Source organism: Sphaeramia orbicularis, chromosome 12 (genome assembly GCF_902148855.1).
Source record: "Sphaeramia orbicularis chromosome 12, fSphaOr1.1, whole genome shotgun sequence".
NCBI classification, from domain to species: Eukaryota; Metazoa; Chordata; class Actinopteri; order Kurtiformes; family Apogonidae; genus Sphaeramia; species Sphaeramia orbicularis.
Genome location: NC_043968.1, coordinates 73,299,559 through 73,320,277, shown reverse-complemented (window position 1 = coordinate 73,320,277; position 20,719 = coordinate 73,299,559). Strand labels below are relative to the sequence as shown.

Here is a 20,719-nt window from a genome sequence, read left to right as displayed (position 1 = left end):
GAACCTTATTATTGTGAAGTAATTCTTCATTTACTTTGGGTATGTCTTTTTAGGCATTTTTCCCCTGAAAATATGGTCAGGGTTAAACAGGTTGAAGATGATCATGATGGCATTATGGACATATAATTCTTTTTATTTTATTGGTTTATTTTCAGGGACATTGTAAATGAATTCACATTGCTGTAAATGTAAAATGTTTTATTTGACTGGTCTGGCCCACTTTAGATCATATTAGGCTGTATGTGGCCCCTGAGTTCTACACTCCTGCTGTTTAGTTTAGTTTATTAGTTTGATCCCCATTAGCTGCTGCATACCCCAGCAGCTACTCTTCCTGGGGTCATCAACAACACAAAAACAAAGCACCAACAATTTCCCACAACTCACTCAACAAACAGGATGTACATACACTCAACACAACAACACAAAACCAAAAATCAGCAACAGCATACAATACAAAACAATTACAATAATAATATCAACAACAAAATAAATAAATAAATAAATAAATAAATAAATAAATAAATAAAGTAAAAAATAAAATAAGTAAATAATAATAATAATAATAATAACAATAATAATAAAATTAAATAAAAAAAATAATAATAATAAAAATAAAAACATAAAAAAATAAAAAATAAAAAAACGCTCCACAACAAACAAAAAACAAAACCGTCTAGATGATGTCATTATAGGATATACATGCTGTAGTGGATGACTTCATGTTATGAGTCTAATTCCAGTCTTTTGTTCTGATGGTGGCTCCAGCTGGAGGAGGACCAGTGGTCAGTGTTCTCCAGCCCCACTCAGCCCCCTGTATGTGGGACCAGAGGAGCCTGTAGACCCTGGTAGGTGGTGGATGGGATGAGTGTCCACGTCAGTCCGGTCTGTTTGAAGTGATGTGACCCCACTGTGGCCCTCCCCACTCAGCCTGGAGGGGGAGGGAGGGAGGGGTGGGACTTCCAGACAACCGTCCACGCCACTGGAGTTGGAGAAAAGATGAGGAGCAGCTCTGTGTCCGCCAACGACCAGGAATTTAAGTCCATCAGCTCCGGGAAATAACGAGGAATAGACCCTTTTTTCCGACTGAAATGTGCGTCCTGCGGTGCGCGTCTGGCACACGACGAACCCTGAGGAGCGGATCTGCGACGGTACGTGGGTTTATCTGTGGCTGTCATCTGTGGACAAGGGCTGTGGTGTGTCCAAATAGGCTGAAACCATCTGCACTGACCTGTTTAGGATGAAATCATACAGAGAGGGACTGGAAAAAACTAACTCCATCTATAGAGTTGATCTGCATTCTGAAATGTTTATTCCACTTATAAGGCTCCAAAAAGGGTTCCTGTGTCAACAAACATCCTGTGGTTTGGTTTACTGAAGGAGGAGACTCTCACCTTTATGTTTACTAGACTTCAAGAACTTTTTCTGTCTAAAAAACAATAAGAAACAATGTATTTTTAACCTAGTAATGAAGTGGTGCGTTCAGGTACATCGGGGTGTCAAAGTCATTTCAGTCCAGCCCAATATGATCTGATCTGGGCCAGACCAGTGAAATAATAACATAATAATATGTAAATAATGTCAGCTCCAAACTTTTTATGTTTAACTAGAGAGAAAAAAGTGAAATTATATTAAAAAAAAAAAAAAAAAAAAAAGAATGCTCTTAATTTGCAATATATTTCATGTTGTTCATATTTGTTCAAGTTATTCACATTTTTTATGAAATGATGGTTTACTTAAGGAGGAGACTCTCACCTTTATGTTTACTAGACTTCAAGAACTTTTTCTGTCTAAAAAAAAAAAAAAAAGAAACAATGTATTTTTAACCCAGTAATGAAGTGGTGCGTTCAGGTACATCGGGGGTTTCAAAGTCATATTAGTTCAGGGGCACATTCAGCCCAATATGATCTGATCTGGGCCGGACCAGTGAAATAATAACATGATAATATATAAATAATGTCAACTCCAAAGTTTTTATTTCTAACTAGAGAGAAAAAAGTGAAATTATATAATGAATCTATAAACTATCCTTTAAAAAATGTACAAATATGAACAAACTAGAATGTATGAAGAAAAATAAGAGCAATTTTAACATAATTATCCCTCAGATCACAGTGGATCTACAAATACACAAAACATCTAGTAACAGGCAGAATTTTGTTTAAAAAAAAAAAAAATTTAAAATTGCTCTTACTTAGCAATATATTTCATGTTGCTCATATTTGTTCAGGTTATTCACATTTTATATGAAAGGATGGTTTACTTAAGGAGGAGACTCTCACCTTTATGTTTACTAGACTTCAAGAACTTTTTCTGTCTAAAAAAAATAGGAAACAATGTATTTTTAACCCAGTAATGATGTGGTGCGTTCAGGTACATCAAGGGTGTTAAAGTCATTTTAGTTCAGGGGCACGTTCAGCCCAATGTGATCTGATCTGGGCCGCACCAGTGAAATAATAACATGATAATATATAAATAATGTCAACTGAAAACTTTTTATGTCTAACTAGAGAGAAAAAAGTGAAATTATATAATGAAAATGTTTACATCTATAAACTATCCTTTAAAAAATGTACAAATATGAATCAACTAGAATGTATGAAGAAAAATAAGAGCAATTTTAACATGATTATCCCTCAGATCACAGTGGATCTATAAATACACAAAACCATCTAGTAACAGGCAGAATTTTGTAAAAAAACAAAAAAAAAAACAACTTTATGTTTACTAGACTTCAAGAATGTTTTCTGCCTTAAAAAAATAAGAAACAATGTATTTTTAACCCAGTAATGAAATGGTGCGTTCAGGTACATCAAGGGTGTCAAAGTCATTTTAGTCCAGCCCAATATGATCTGATCTGGGCCGGACCAGTGAAATAATAACATATTAATATACAAATAATGTCAACTCAAAACTTTTTATGTCTAAATAGAGAGAAAAAAAGTGAAATTATGTAATGAAAATGTTTACATCTATAAACTATCCTTTAAAAAATGTACAAATATGAATCAACTAGAATGTATGAAGAAAAATAAGAGCAATTTTAACATGATTATCCCTCAGATCACAGTGGATCTACAAATATACAAAACATTTAGTAACTCCCAGAATTTTGTACAAAAAAAAAAAAAAAAAAAAAGCTCTTACTTAGCAATATATTTCATGTTGTTCATATTTGTTCAGGTTATTCACATTTTATATGAAAGGATAGTTTACTTAAGGAGTAGACTCTCACCTTTATGTTTAGTTTTCAATAACTTTTTCTGTCTAAAAAAATACGAAACAATGTATTTTTCACCCAGTAATGAAGTGGTGCGTTCAGGTACATCAAGGGTGTCAAAGTCATTTTAGTTCAGGGGCACATTCAGCCTAATATGATCTGATCTGGGCTGGACCAGTGAAATAATAACATGATAATATATAAATAATGTCCCATTTTCTATGAAAGGATGGTTTGTAAATGTCAAAATTTTCATGTAATTTCACATTTTTACACTCAAACAAAAAGAAAAATTTGGAGTTGTTGCTATTTAAAGTTTATCTTGATCGTATTTTTTTGATCTGATCCACTTTAGATTGAATTTGGCTCCTGAACTAAAATGAGTGTGAATATCTTAAATTAAATTTCCTGTATTTACACCAGGGCTGTCAAACTCATTTTAGTTCAGTTCCACATTCAGCCCAAATTTGATCTCCAGTGGGCCGAACCAGTAAAATAATAACTGTGAAAAAAGTAAAATTATATTATGATCAGGTTCACATCAACAAAGTTTCCTTAAAGATCGGAATGACATGAACAACTTGAATTAAGAAAAACAAGTGCAATTTATTAGTTTATCATTTACACATGTGCATTACAATCGCACAAAACCTTTAGTAACAGGTAGAATATTGGTAAAATTGCATTTACTTTTCTTAAGACATTTCCGTTTGTTCATATTTGTTCAGGTTGTTCACATTTTTTTTTGTAAAAGTATAGTTCGGTAATGTAAACGTTTTCATGTAATTTTACTTTTTTACACCAAAAAAAATGAAGAGAACATTTGGGGTTGTCATTATTTATAAGTTATTAGGATCATATTTTACTGGTTCTGACCCACTGTATGTGTCTGTATGTGGAACCTGAATTAAAAGGATTTTGACACCACTGATTGTTAATATCTTCAGTGTAATTTTTGCATTTCATAAATTCATTCTACGGGCCAGATTGGACCCTTTGGCGGGCCGGATTTGGCCCCCGGGCCGCATGTTTGACACCTGTGAATTAGACTCATAACATGAAGTCATCCACTACACCAGGGCTGTCAAACTCATTTTAGTTCAGGGGCCACATTGAGCCCAAATTTGATCTCCAGTGGGCCGGACCAGTAAAATGATAACCGTGAAAAAAGTAAAATTATATCATGATCATGTTTACATCTATAACGTTTCCTTAAAAATCTGAATAACATGAACAACTTGAATTAAGAAAAACAAGTGCAATTTATTAGTTTATCATTTACACATGTGCATTGCAATCGCACAAAACCTTTAGTAACAGGTAGAATATTGGTAAAATTGCATTTACTTTTCTTAAGATATTTCCATTTGCTCATATTTGTTCAGGTTGTTCACATTTTTTGTAAAAGTATAGTTTGGTAATGTAAACATTTTCAAGTAATTTGTACTTTTTTACACCAAAAAAACAAAGAGAACATTTGGGGTTGTCATTATTTATAAGTTATTATGATAATATTTTACTGGTTCTGACCCACTGTATGTGTCTGTATGTGGAACCTGAATTAAAAGGATTTTGACACTAATGATTGTTAATATCTTCAGTGTAATTTTTGCATTTCATAAATTCATTCTACGGGCCAGATTGGACCCTTTGGTGGGCCGGATTTGGCCCCCGGGCCGCATGTTTGACACCTGTGAATTAGACTCATAACATGAAGTCATCCACTACACCAGGGCTGTCAAACTCATTTTAGTTCAGGGGCCACATTGAGCCCAAATTTGATCTCCAGTGGGCCGGACCAGTAAAATGATAACTGTGAAAAAAGTAAAATTATATCATGATCATGTTTACATCTATAACGTTTCCTTAAAAATCTGAATAACATGAACAACTTGAATTAAGAAAAACAAGTGCAGTTTATTAGTTTATCATTTACACATGTGCATTGCAATCGCACAAAACCTTTAGTAACAGGTAGAATATTGGTAAAATTGCATTTACTTTTCTTAAGATATTTCCATTTGCTCATATTTGTTCAGGTTGTTCACATTTTTTGTAAAAGCATAGTTCGGTAATGTAAACATTTTCAAGTAATTTGTACTTTTTTACACCAAAAAAACAAAGAGAACATTTGGGGTTGTCATTATTTATAAGTTATTATGATAATATTTTACTGGTTCTGACCCACTGTATGTGTCTGTATGTGGAACCTGAATTAAAAGGATTTTGACAATAATCATTGTTAATATCTTCAGTGTAATTTTTGCATTTCATAAATTCATTCTACGGGCCGGATTGGACCCTTTGGCGGGCCGGATTTGGCCCCCGGGCCGCATGTTTGACACCTGTGAATTAGACTCATAACATGAAGTCATCCACTACACCAGGGCTGTCAAACTCATTTTAGTTCAGGGGCCACATTGAGCCCAAATTTGATCTCCAGTGGGCCGAACCAGTAAAATGATAACTGTGAAAAAAGTAAAATTATATCATGATCATGTTTACATCTATAACGTTTCCTTAAAAATCTGAATAACATGAACAACTTGAATTAAGAAAAACAAGTGCAATTTATTAGTTTATCATTTACACATGTGCATTGCAATCGCACAAAACCTTTAGTAACAGGTAGAATATTGGTAAAATTGCATTTACTTTTCTTAAGATATTTCCATTTGCTCATATTTGTTCAGGTTGTTCACATTTTTTGTAAAAGTATAGTTCGGTAATGTAAACATTTTCAAGTAATTTGTACTTTTTTACACCAAAAAAACAAAGAGAACATTTGGGGTTGTCATTATTTATAAGTTATTATGATAATATTTTACTGGTTCTGACCCACTGTATGTGTCTGTATGTGGAACCTGAATTAAAAGGATTTTGACACTAATGATTGTTAATATCTTCAGTGTAATTTTTGCATTTCATAAATTCATTCTACGGGCTGGATTGGACCCTTTGGCGGGCCGGATTTGGCCCCCGGGCCACATGTTTGACACCTGTGAATTAGACTCATAACATGAAGTCATCCACTACACCAGGGCTGTCAAACTCATTTTAGTTCAGGGGCCACATTCAGCCTAATATGATCTGAAGTGGGCCGGACCAGTAAAATACTATAAATAATAGGTTAACCCTTTCATGCATGAATAATGAGAAACTTAATCACAATTTTTACTCCTTGTTTTTATTCCTCTTTAGGCATGAAAAAAACCCAATGTGTTTAACCCTTTCATGCACAGTGGTCACTACAGTGGACAGTTCTTCTCCAGCTGTTCTCTTGTATATTCATGGATTTTGTTGTTTTAGTTCCATATCAGCCAACACAGTGAACATGTTTATGCACCATCCCATACACTGACATTCATATCATCACTGCAACTTTCCTGTCTTTGATAAACCTGACCTGCAGTAACATATTTGAGTGTAATTCAGTTGCTAATTGTGATTAGACTGGAATTAACAGTTTTTGTTGTTTGTCTTTTTTTAACAAAAAGTTGTTTTTTTTGTTGCATATTATCTGAGTGAGTAATAACTAGTATTATTTTATGTTAAAATGTGAGAAAACATCAGATTAGCAGCATTAAAACAGTTTTTATTGCATAGTTTTCACACAGTATGACAGTAAATTCATGTTTCTTTGTTTCAAATATATATTTTTTTAATCTGCTCTGTCGTTCATACATGCAACCTGTGCTGCTACTCATTCTGTTCGGGTGCTGCCTCTTGAGAATCAGTTCTCAAGTAACCAAGTAACCAACCTGGTTAAATAAAGGTTAAATATAAAAAAAAATTAACCCTTTCATGCATAGTGGTCACCACAGTGGACAGTTATTCTCCAGCTGTTCTCTTATATATTCATGGATTTTGTTGTTTTAGTTCCATATCAGCCAACACAGTGGACACTTATGCATCATCACTGACATTCATACCATTACTGTAACTTTACTGTTCTTGATAAACCTGATCTAGAGTAACATGTTTAAGTGTAAATCAATTTTGTTATTAGTCTGTAACTAGCAGTTTTTGTAAAAAGTCTTGCATAGTATCTCCACGAAGTGAGTAACGACTGGTATTCGAGTGTTAAAATGTGAGGAAAACATCAGATTAACAGCATTAAACTGTCTGGTAAAGGTTCATACTGTCTTCCACATGTAATTATTGTAGGTAATTCATTTATCAGAAAAACTAGTAAAGCATGTAAACAAACAACTACCCCTGTCTGAGAAATGAATGACCTAAAATAAGCATTAAAATTGTTTTTATTTCATAGTTTTCACACAATATATCAGTAAATACATGTTTATTTGCTCCAAAAATTAAATGATATGGTTTCCAGCTGAGTGGACATTTTTGCAGCCCCATGAAAAATAGGTTCATAAGAAAAGTTTTTTTAGGCATGCTTTATTCATACCTAAAGAGGAATAAAAACACTCAGGAAAAAAAAAAAAAAAATCTTGATTGAGAGTCTCATAATTCGTGCATGAAAGGGTTAAAACGCATGGTGTCCAGCTGAGTGGACATTTTTGTAACTCCATGAAAAGTAGGTTCATAAAAAAAAAATTCAATCACATTGTTTTTTTTTTTTTCCATGCCTAAAGAGGAATAAAAACACGCAGAAAAAAAAAAAAAATCTTGATTAAAACTCTTGCATGTTTGACACCTGTGATTTACACATTCATCCCATAGGCGGATTGGACCCAAGGTTCTAATAGTTTTGGATTTTTCATTTTAGTTTAGTTTTATTTAGTTTCGACTTTTTTTCCTCTAATTCAGTTAGTTTTAATTAGTTTTTAGAGCAGGTTTGTTAGTTTTTATTAGTTTGTGTTATTTTCTAAATGCTTAGTTTTATTTTAGTTTTAGTTTTTTTTATATCTTTTTTTCTGTTCTTCTCCATCGTATTTACATAAATCCCAGACAGGACTCTGCTGCTTGTTGAGCCGCATTATGTAATAAACTCCCATTATGTAATAAAAGTTCAAAATGTAATAAGAATGTCACGTCATCTTGTAATAAAGCCGCATTATGTAATAAACTGACGCATTTTGTAATAAACTACCTCAATGCATTATGTAGCAAATTTTTTCGCATCATGTAGTAAGTTATTACAATTTGAGAAATGTATTACAAAATGCACTTGACACATTTTTATTTTCAGGAAAAATGTAATGTGCAAAATTAATCTTTAAACTGTGTGGTTAAAGTTCGGATTACATTACCTGTAGCTCCTGTTACTAATTTCTTCTAAATTGCTCTGAAATTATATTAATTTGGATTGTTATTACATAATGAACCATGTTATTACATTTTTTTAAAATAAAAATGTGTCAAGTGCATTTTGTAATAAATTTGTCAAATTGTAATAACGCACAACATAATGTGAAAAAATTTACTACATAATGCATTGAGGTAGTTTATTACAAAATGCGTCAGTTTATTACATAATGCGGCTTTATTACAAGATGACGTGACATTCTTATTACATTTTGAACTTTTATTACATGATGGGAATTTATCACATAATGCGGCTCAACATGCTTTCGCCCAACTTCAGTCTCCATGTTTCCAGGTAGAGTGGGGATGAGAAGACAACTATAAACGACAAGTGATGAGAAGTGGCGGACCGTTAAATATCATATGGTGCCAGCAGATAAAATTGCTTGAAATAAATCGACTTCATATCAATCCAACTTTGACAAAGACGAAAACGAAGGGAATTTTATCCATAATTTTTACACATTTTAGTTAGTTTTGTAAGCACACAATACAGTTTCAGTTATCGTCTTTTCTTTTAATTATAGTTTTTACAGTCTACTCTCGTTATACCGCCAACTTCCGTTCACGGCCAAATTGGCGGTATAGTGAAAATGGCGTTACAACGGGTTGCGTCCATAATGTGAATGTCTTTACTATATGATGTCTATGCTGCCTCCGTTAACCCGTTCTAATTGCGTTTCTAAATAAATCTTGATTCTGTTATGTTGTAAGGGATCATTTAAAGTGGGGAAACATTTTAAGCATTATTATACCGTGTCGGGAAATGACACCCCATCATCTTGAGGCTTTGGCTTAATCCCACGTCCTCTTCCCGACATCCTGACCTACTGAGTGTTCTGCGATAAATGAACGGTGGCCGTTCCGTAGACCTACTCGTAGCTTGTCTCGTTCAGCGTCTGGCGCGTTTGTTTCAGTGCATTGTTAAAATTTATGTGTACTCGATGGCAATCACGCTGGCGGTATAACGGTCGGGAAATTAATGGTATAAGTGTTGTTTGTGCATGGAACTGGGCTGGCGGATGGCGACAGGCGGAAATGGCGGTAGCTACTGGGATAATGCATTGGGGATTTTTGTGCAATGGTTTTGGTCGGCGGTGAGCGAAAATGGCGGTATAACGGCGGGCGGTTTAACGAGAGTAGACTGTATTTATTTCAGTTAACGAAAATGTTTTTACCATTCTAGTTTTCGTTATTTCCTTAGTTTTCGTTAACGATAATAACCTTGATTGGACCCTGTGGTGGTTTTGGCTGTATGTTTGACACCTGTGCTGTTCAGTGACAGAACACAGAACACTGAATGCGTCTGTTTGTTCTTGCAGTTGGACCAGCTCAACCTGCTGACACTGGACTCTGCTCACGTCTGACCTCCAGTGTCGGCGGACGGTGTGTCGAAGATGATCAACCCTCGGATCTTCCTCCACTATAACTTCACTGGGAAGCTGGACCACCGTCCCAGCAATGGCACGAGCCGCGGCACCGTGGACACCAAAACCATCGTGTTCCTAATCATATGCAGCTTCATCGTCCTGGAGAACCTCACTGTGCTGGTAGCCATCTGGAGGAACCACCGCTTCCACAACCGCATGTACTACTTCATAGGGAACCTGGCGCTGTGTGACCTGCTGGCTGGGGTGGCCTACCTGGTCAACCTGCTCCTGTCGGGGGAGAAGACCCTGCAGCTGTCCCCCGCTCTGTGGTTCGTCCGTGAGGGCAGCATGTTCGTGGCCCTGGGCGCTTCTGTCTTCAGTCTCCTGGCTATCGCTATAGAAAGACACCTGACCATGATCAAAATGAGGCCTTATGACGCCAACAAGAACTACAGAGTGTTCCTGCTCATAGGGGCCTGCTGGATGATCGCAATAACCCTTGGAGCTTTACCTATTATGGGCTGGAACTGTCTGGACAACCTACCTGACTGCTCCACCGTCCTCCCCCTCTACACTAAGAAGTATGTCGCCTTCTGTATAACTGTGTTCATGCTTTTGCTCTTGGCCATGTCCATCCTCTACGCACGCATCTACATCCTGGTTAAGTCCAGCAGCCGAAAGGTGAGCAAGCACAGCAACTCGGAGCACGCCATGTCCCTGCTGCGCACCGTCATCATCGTGGTGGGGGTCTTCATCGCCTGCTGGACGCCCATCTTCGTCCTCCTGCTGGTGGACGTGGCGTGTGTGGAACGCCAGCGCTGCCCCATCCTCTACAAGGCGGACTGGTTCATCGCATTAGCCGTGGTCAACTCAGCCATGAACCCCATCATTTACACCCTGGCCAGCCGGGAGATGAGGCGGGCCTTCTTGGGTCTGGTGTGCGGGGTCTGCTACAGGACCAAGGCCTCTGTGAACGGCAGCGGGGCCAGGCCTTCTCTGGAGCCCAGTCGCAGCCGGAGCAAGTCCTGGAGCAGCCAGAACAACCCCAACCAGAACCAGAACCAGAACCAGCAGGCCGGGTCCAGAGCGACGGATCTAGAGAAGGAGCAGGAGGTCCACAGAGCCCCCAGTCAGGTGTCAGTGGTGGCAGGAGGGGCCGGGCAGGAAGGACAGAAGTAGAAGGCGGAGCTAATGTTTGTGCAACGTTTCCCAGGGGACTTTACTGGTGAAGAAACGTAGGATGGACTTCTATAATCTGAATATAGCTGCAGGGCGGCGATTTGACCTTTGTGTTTATATCTGCATCATCTGTATTTGTACAGCTCCTGTAACATGTGCTCACTGGCATTAACCCATAAAGACCCAAACAGCCAAAGTCGACCTAAAGCATCTACTGATGTAAAATGTTTAACACCTACAGTTCTTCATCTTTTCCTGGTCATCAGATATGACCCATTTGGACGTTCAGAGGCTCATGGAAACACCGTCATCTTCTACAACATTGATTCACCAGTAAAACCCATGGTGTTGGATCAGTGACAGTGGATGGACACTAGGGGTGTGTATTGGCAAAAATCTGGTGATATGATACAAATCACAATACTTGGATCACGATACAATATATCACAATATATCATGATACTGTTAACAAGGCAATTTTTTGTTTTTTTGTTTCTTTTTTTTAATAATTTAATAATTTCCTGGAAGAATTGAATTACACCTTTTTTAAGTAAAAATTTCAAACTTAAATTATGTTTTACAGATAGTACAGTTTAAGATCCTGCCCAAATGTTCATATTCTATTAATTCATAACTAACATTGCAACCTTATTTTTGTACAGTCCCAACAAAGGAACTAGCATCTGCCTCTCAGATGGTAAAAAGTGTTTTTAGGATATTTCAAATAACCATTATTTAATAAAACAGTGTTAATAATAATGACAGTGGATGGACATACTGGGTTTATGTTCAGATAATGAGAGATTTTACTGAAAAGGTCACTTTTTCTTCAGTTTTCTCTGTTTCTGATATATAATAACTATCAACTTTAACCTGAACTTAATGAACATCAATATGATCAGTAAATTAAATATTGAAAAATACCCGATTTTCATTGAAAAAACACAAAATTCATAGGATAGTGTAAGTAGTGTATAGTGTAAAAAAAAAAGGAAAATTACTTGAAAATGTTTACATCTAGAAACTATCCTTTCACAAAAAATGTAAATAACAAATTTGAACATATATACATTAAGTGTAATTTTAACTCTATTCTGCCTGTTACTAAATGTGTACTTGTAGATCCACTGCGATCTGTAAGTTTTAGTGTGCACTGTGCACAGTAAGACTTTATACACATAAACATCTTACAGCCTGGCCTCATTTTGGATATTTTATAAAAGCAGATAATTACAACATTCTGCATGAATGTTGAGGTGGCTGGAGATAAATGGAGCAAAAAATACATTTTTACTGTATAGTTTTCAAACTAAAATGGTGGACTTCCTGTTGGATTCAGCGTATGACTCACAGAGGCTTTTTTGTACACCTTGTGTTTTTTGATTGAACTTTTTTTTTTAAACTCATAAAGACCCAAACAGTAACCGCCAACCAACACCATCTACTGATGTAACATGCTTAATACCTGTTGATCCACTAATCTTATCAATACATGTGAATAATTGGTGTAAAATGCAGTTCTTCATCTTTTCATGGTCATCAGATATGATCCATTTGGATGTTCAGAGGCTCTGTAGTTACCATGGAAACGCCGTCATCTTCTACAACATTGATTCACCAGTAAAACCTATGGAGTTAGATCAGTGACAGTGGATGGACACACTAGGTTTATGTTCAGTTCATGAGAGATTTTACTGAAAAATGATCTTTTTCTTCAGTTTTCTCTGTTTCTGATATAATAACTATCAACTTTAACCTGAACTTAATGAACATCACTACGATCAGTTAATTAATTATTGGAAAATACCTGATTTTCACTGGAAAAAACACAAAATTTGTAGGAAAACATTATAATAAATGGAGACAAATCACTTAAGAAAGGTTAAATAGAAAGAAAAATTCATTTGGGAACTGACACAAAAGTAGCGCTGGGTCTTTATGGGTTAAAATCACAAAGTCTAAAATTTCCAGATTTGATTCAGTTTAAAATAGCACAACTAATATTTAAGGCAAGACATGAATTACTTCCAAATAAAATACCAAAGTTGTTCTCAGAGCAGAAGGGGGATACAATCCAAGCCTGGATTTAAGGGGCGGGCCTACCAGCAGGATCTGTGACCTCACAGAACTGTTTGAGCCAATCATGATCGTGGTGAAAAAACCTGAAGAGAAAGAACCAGGGAACGTGCAAACCTGTAGTACCCTGGAGATAAAGTTCAGAAATTAACAGTTCAGTTCAGTTAAAGCAGAGATTTCACTGAAAAAAATATCTTTTTCTTCAGTTTTCACTATTTTGATTTAACATTTGAATTTACTCTGAGTTTTCATAAGCATCTAAATAAAGTATAGGAAATTAAACACAGGAAAATATATGATTAACAGTGAAAAGTGAAAAATTTATAGGATGATATTATAATAAATGGTGATAAATCACTGAGGAAAAGTTACATAGAGAAAAAAAATACATTTGGGAACTGTCACAAAATTAGCACTGGGTCTTTATGGGTTAATGTATGAGTCCGACATGTTCAATGACTGTGTAATGTGTGTGTAAAGTACAGGTCAGATATGAGTGTGAAAACCAGAGGTGCTCTTACTCTTTACCTCTGCAGTTCCACATGTGGCCTTTGAACATTTATAAGAAGGAAAAAGGAAAAAAGCACGCCTTGAACTAAAAGTGCAATTATAATACTGCAAAAGTATGTCATGAAGAATGATTGTAAGCAATTATTATTCTAATCAATATTATTGGAAAGCTATTTATTCCTTTAAATGCAGATTATTGTGTATTTGCATTCGCTCAGTATTATAATATCAGTGTGTGCAATGAATGAAACTATGCAACTAACATCATGTCAAAAAAAATAATACAACTCATTAACTTCCTGTTAATTAATATATGCCTTGAACACATGAAATGAACCTGTAAGAAGTTGCCTTTTTTTCTTTTTTTTTTACTCATTTTAACCCTTTCATGCATAGTGGTCACTACAGTGGACAGCTATTCCACAGCTGTTCTCTTGTATATTCATGGGTTTTGTTGTTTAGTTGCATATCAGCCAACATAGTGGACACTTATGCCTCCTCCCAAACACTGCAGTTCATACAATTATTGTTTTTATTTTATTTTTATTTTATTTTTATTTGCACAAAATAAAAACAGCAATAGGAAAAACAACAACATTCAAACAAGTAGCAAAATTGTGCAGGAGAGGTTAGGAGCCAAAAAGAAGGCTTATATGAATACCTCCCCCGAAAAGAACAATACACACAAAAAAAAAAAAAAAATTAAAAAATACAATATAACTGAAATAATAAACTACAGTAAAAACAATAAAAATGTAATCCACATTACAAATCATCAAATACAAATCAAGTGATACACAACCTTACATTTTGTCGTGAATTAAAGTCCTTTTCAGATGCTTTTTAAACAATGATAAAGTAGATGTTGATTGAAGTTCAGGTCTTAGATTATTCCACAGATTTGGTCCACGATATTTCAGAGAATACTGACTGACTGATTGTAACTTTGCTGCTCATGATAAACCTGATCTGCAGTAACATGTTTTAGTGGAAATCAGTTGCTAGTTGTTATTAGACTGTAATTAACAGTTTGACTGTTTTACTTAAAAAATGCTGTGCATTACAAAGGACATTCCATTAAAAAATCAATCAATCAATCAATAAAAATTATTTTAAAAATGTATCTGAAAAAACTGTTGCATTATGCAGTTTCCAATCAAGACCATTTTTTAATGTATAAAAGCTACAACAGTCAAATTCCTGGGTCTCAGGAGGATATTATCTCCATGAAATGAGTAATAACTAATATTAGAGTATGATCAAATGTGAGAAAACATTAGCGATTTAGCTATTAGTGGCATTAAAAATGTTTTTATTAAATAATTTTCACACTATCTGATGATGTTTCTTTGCTTCAAAACTTAAATGCATGGTGTCCAGCTGAGTGGACATTTTTGTGACTCCTCGAAAAATAGGTTCATTAAAAAAAATTAATTTGCATTGTTTTTTTCATGCCTAAAGAGGAATAAAAACACTCAAGAAAAAAAATATTGACTAAGGTTCTTATAATTCATGCATGAAAGGGTTAAACATTCAACATAAGATGAAGTAGTACAAGGGCTTCATCTGCTGGTGAGAGATGGAAGTGGTGTCCCGGTTATGTCCCCAGATGATCACAGTATCATGATGTAGTTTTTATGTATGTTTAGAAAAATGTTCTTTTCTGTTTTTTTTTTTTTTTTTTGAAAAGCATGAAACTGATGAATTGTGAAGTTTAGGAGCATGTGAATGAAGCATGTAAAACAGTCATAGTGGGCCTAAAATACAGCTATTAACATGGTGCTAAATATCACCGTTTATTATATCAACTATAAAAAGAGTAAACACACAAAGTACAAATATGATTCACCTGAATCACCTCATGTGGCCAGTAGAGGATGTGTTATATTTGGGAAAATTACGTCTTTGTTTTTGTGTGTCAGGGTCCAGAAGGTTCTACCCTTGTGACTTTAACCCTTTCATGCTTAGTGGTCACTACCGTGGACAGTTCTTCTCCAGCTGTTCTCTTGTATAGTCATGGATTTTGTTGTTTTAGTTCCATATCAGCCAACACAGTGAACGCTTACGCATCATCACATACACTGACATTCAGACCATTACTGTAACTTTGCCGTTCTTGATAAACCTGATCTGCATGAGGGTCAAAACACAGTCATGTCCCGTCAGAGAGCAAACTTTAACTGATCGCCATTCCAATGTTTATTTCAATATAAAGTAGCTTCTGTTTTGGATAATCCCTAATGGTTCAACTAAAGCAAAAATGAATTTAAAAGGAAAAATGTGGGTCATTTAGCAACACTAATCTGTCAGATTGTCTCTAAAATGTCCCGTCAGAGAGATTTCGAATGGCATGTTTTGACCCACTAACATGTTTGAGTGTAAATCAATTGCTCATTGTTATTACAGGGTGGGGAAGCAAAATTTACAATATTTTGAGGCAGGGATTGAAAGACAGTGTATGACCAATTAGTTTATTGAAAGTCATGAGAATTTATTTGCCACAAGAAAATGTACATAATAGAAAATGTTTTTATTCTATGTGTCCTCCTTCTTTCTCAATAACTGCCTTCACACGCTTCCTGAAACTTGCGCAAGTGTTCCTCAAATATTCGGGTGACAACTTCTCCCATTCTTCTTTAATAGTATCTTCCAGACTTTCTCGTAATAGTTTTGCTCATAGTCATTCTCTTCTTTCCATTATAAACAGTCTTTATGGACACTCCAACTATTTTTGAAATCTCCTTTGGTGTGACGAGTGCATTCAGCAAATCACACACTCTTTGACGTTTGCTTTCCTGATTACTCATGTGGGCAAAAGTTTCTGAAAAGGTATGGATAATAGTGTTAGGTATGATTATGACATCAATATATGTTTGGTTTCAAAACAATTGACGTAGTGCCTGCTGAGACAAAACAACTAAATGTTCATTGTAAATTTTGCTTCCCCACCCTGTAGACTGTAATTAACAGGGGTTTTTATGCATATTATCTCCATGAAGAGAGTAATAACTAGTATTAGAGTATGTTAAAATGTGAGAAAACATCAGATTATTTTAATTTAATTTAATTTTAATTTAATTTATTTGCACAAAATAAAAACAGCAATAGAAAAAACAACAACATTCAAACAAGTAACAAAATTGTGCAGGAGAGGTTAGAAGCCAAAAAGAAGGCTTATATGAATACATCCCCCAAAATGAACAATACACACAAAAAAAAGGATTAAAAAATACATTATAACTGCTAAGATTAACAGCATTAAACATGTTTTTTTACTATTTCATAGTTTTCACACAGTATATTGTTTTGCTTCTAAAATCAAATGTATGGTGTTCAGCTGAGTGGACATTTTTATAACTCCATGAAAGATAGATTACAAAAATTTCAATCGCATTGTTTTTTCATGCCTGTAGAGGAATAAAAACACTCAGGATAAAAAATCTTGATTAAGGTTCTCAGAATTAATGCATGAAAGGGTTAATGCCACAGAGGCAAATTTTATGACTCAGTTTGGTTTGTGGTTCATATTCCATTGAAAAGCTCCGGTTAAAGATTGATCACTTTGAATGTTTTCCGTACAGATCATTTCAGTTTAATAAAAAAAAAAAAAGTGTTTTTTTTCTTTTAAAACCAATAATTCCATCTACCTCTGTTGTGTTACATATGAAATACAGTCGTGGAAAAAAATTATTAGACCATCCAAAGTCATCAGAAACAATGGTTATGTAATCCAGTACTAACTCCTGAGTGTGTCATGTGACTAAAACAAACAGAAAAGAAAACATGGAATGTCTAAAAGCACTGTTTTTGTCAGTGCAATGCCATAGATATTGATGAAAGAACTGAGGTGATTTTGGTTATTATCAAAAAAACATGGAAAATGGATAGATATCAGCTCTGAAATTAAACTACTATGAGCTATTTTTGATGATATTGTTATATTCATCCAAACAAATGTACCTTTAGTTGGACCAGGCATTAAAATGAACAAGAAATTGAAGAAAACAAGAGGTGGTCTAATAATTTTTTTCTGCAACGTTATGTCACACTGCAAAAATCAAAACCTTACTAAGTGTATTTTTCTCATTTTTACTCAAAATATCTCATCACACTTAACCCTTTCATGCATAGTGGACAGTTCTTCTCCAGCTGCTCTCTTGTATATTCATGGGTTTTGTTGTTTTAGTTCTGTATCATCCAACACAGTGGACACTCATGCATCAACCCAAACACTGCAAATCTGTCCATTACAATAACTTTGCCCAGATAGCAAATATTTTGGCAGTATTATGGCATACATTTGGCATTTTTGGCTTTCTTTTGGCATTCTGAAAACCTTTAGGCTTACCTGTGGTATGATTAAGGTTATCCATAATAGATAAGGAGGCACCAGCAGTATATGGCTGAGTTATGGCATATGTGTGGTTAACCAAAAGACTGGGAAAAGAGCGGGATCAAGTATAGGGATAGGATGGCATGTTTATGGCAAGACAGAAGACTGATTAAAGAGCGCCAACATCTTATTCCATATATGGATGTGTTCTGGCATATTTCTGTAAAGCCAAAACACTGCGCAAAGAGCGGGAATTTCTACCCAAAACAAAACCTAATTTTAAAAGCATGATCAACACAAATTTTAGGTGAATTTTGGCATCCTTTTGGCCTCTCCTTGGGTCAGTTTTGGCTACTTTTTGGCTGGATTTGGGGCTTTTCTGGGACGATTATGGCTATATTTGGAAGTCCGCAATTAGTTTTGGGTGAATTTTGGCTTCCTTCTGGTTTGATTTTGACTTGCCTATTTTGGGCCATTTAGGGCCCATACATCCGCCCAGAACTTTGCCAAAATGACATGCCAGTTTTGGGCCAGATTTAAGCCATAATGATTTTGCTATCTGGGACCAGCAATATATGGCTGAGTTATGGCATATGTCTGGTGAACCAAAAGACTGGGCAAAGAGCAGGATCAAGTATAGGGATGGTATGGCATGTTTATGGCAAGCCAGAAGATTGACTGAAGAGCGCCAACATCTTATTCCATATATGGATGTGTTCTGGCATATTTCTGTAAAGCCAAAACATTGTGCAAAAGCAAAAGCATGATCAACACGAATTTTGGGTGAATTTTGGCCTCTCTTTGGGTCAGTTTTGGCTACTTTTTGGCTGGATTATGGGGATTTGGGGCTTTTCTGGGACAATTATGGCTATATTTTGGAAGTCCGCAATTAGTGTTGGGTGAATTTTGGCTTCCTTCTGGTTTGATTTTGGCTTGCCTGTTTTGGGCCATTTAGGGCCCATACATCTGCCCAGAACTTTGCTAAAATGACATGCCAGTTTTGGGCCAGATTTAAGCCATAATGATTTTGCTATCTGGGTGCTGTTCTAGATAAACCTAATCTGCAGTAACATGTTTGGGTGAAAAGCAATTGTTAATTGTTATTAGACTGTAATTAATGTTTTTTGTTTTGTTTTGTTTTTTCACAAAAAGTTTTTGGTTTTTTTGCATATTACCTCCATGAAGTGAATAATAAACAGTATTAGAGTATGTTAAAATGTGAGAAAACATTTGATTAGCACCATTAACCCTTTCATGCATGAATGATGAGAACCTTAGTCAATATTTTTTCTTGAGTGATTTTATTCCTTTTTAGGCGTGAAAAAAAAAAACAATGCAATTGAATTTTTTTCATCAACCTATTTTTCATGAAGTTACAAAAATGTCCACTCAGCTGGGCAGTGGGCACCATGCGTTTAATTTTTTAAGCAAAGAAACATTTTTTTAAAAACCTATCATTAGAAAGTGATATACTGTATGAAAACTATGAAATGAAAACATTTTTAATGCTGCTAATGCCATTTCCTCACATTTTTAGTGTACTCTAATACTAGTTGTTATTCACTTCATGGAGATAATATGCAAAAAAAAACCCAAAAAACTTTTTGTTTAAGAAAATTGTCACAGTCTAACAACAATTAGCAACTGAATTACACTAAAACATGTTCGTGCAGATCAGGTTTATCTAGAACAGCAAAATTAGAGTAATGGTATGAATTGCAGTGTTTGGGATGATGCATAAGTGTCCACTATTTTGGCTGATATGGAACTAAAACAACAAAACCCATGAATATACAAGAGAACAGCTGTCCACTGTAGTGACCACTACGCATGAAAGGGTTAAAAGCGTTCTTATTGCATAGTTTTCTATATCACTTTCACTTTTTCATGTTTCTTTGCTTCAAAAATTAAATGCATGATCTCCAGCTGAGTGGACATTTTTGTAACTCCTTAAAAAAAAAAACAAAAAAAAAAACCTTGATCGCAATGTTTTTGGGGTTTTTTTTATGCCTAAAGAGGAACAAAAACACTCAGGAAAAATATATTGACAAAGGTTCTATAATTCATGCATGAAAGGGTTAAAATAAGACATAATCACCTACAGAGTAACTTTTCAGTGAGATATAAGAACTGATTTTTAGACAATAGACAATGCTTGAATTAAGCAAAAAAATCTTGAATTATGCAAAAAAAAAAAAAAAAAAAAAAAAATCTGCCAATGGAACAAATTAAAATTATCTTGGTAAGATTTCTTGAAATCAGATTTTCCAGATCTACTGTCTAAAAATAAGTTCTTATATCTCACTGAAAAGTTACTTCTTAGGTGATTCTGTCTTATTTTAAGTGTGATGAGATATTTGGACTAGAAATGAGAAAAATACACTTAGTAAGATTTAGATTTTTGCAGTTGAACTATCTGTTAAATTCTACCAAATGTCAGTCTGTGTTACCCAAACCAGTTGGACTTTTTTTTTTCTTTCTTTTTTGGATGAAGTAAAATTTCCTGCAACGGTGCCTTACCTGAGTCCCATGTCTTCGACTATAATTATCATAGATGAATCCAGAGTCTGCACATTCACAGTTTTATTGCCAACAGTCATACAGAATAATGATAAACCCATACAACCAAAAAGATTAAATCTGTAAACATCATTTGGACTTGTTTCTTTGTTTTATTTCCATGATTTTCTTGACCTGTTCCAAAATAGTGACCTTTGTGTGTGAGTCCCTTTGACAAAGATTTCTATCTAGAATCTGGAA

The 20,719-nt window shown here is 35.0% G+C and overlaps 1 protein-coding gene and 1 long non-coding RNA gene across 2 annotated transcripts in view; both read left to right on the top strand.

The window, feature by feature from the left end:
* Positions 1–20,719, top strand: part of LOC115430805 (uncharacterized) — a 636,483-nt gene that overhangs the window by 21,796 nt on the left and 593,968 nt on the right. The gene's annotated exons all lie outside the window — the stretch shown is intronic.
* s1pr3b (sphingosine-1-phosphate receptor 3b) lies at positions 982–11,292 on the top strand. The gene is made up of 2 exons (XM_030151037.1): positions 982–1,148; positions 9,814–11,292. The coding sequence occupies exon 2, from the start codon at positions 9,889–9,891 to the stop codon at positions 11,038–11,040; it is 1,152 nt and encodes a 383-aa protein (XP_030006897.1). The 5' UTR covers positions 982–1,148; positions 9,814–9,888; the 3' UTR covers positions 11,041–11,292.

Excerpts from the sequence above, each read along its gene's own strand:
- s1pr3b (XM_030151037.1), top strand. The coding sequence starts at position 9,889 with ATGATCAACCCTCGGATCTTCCTCCACTATAACTTCACTGGGAAGCTG.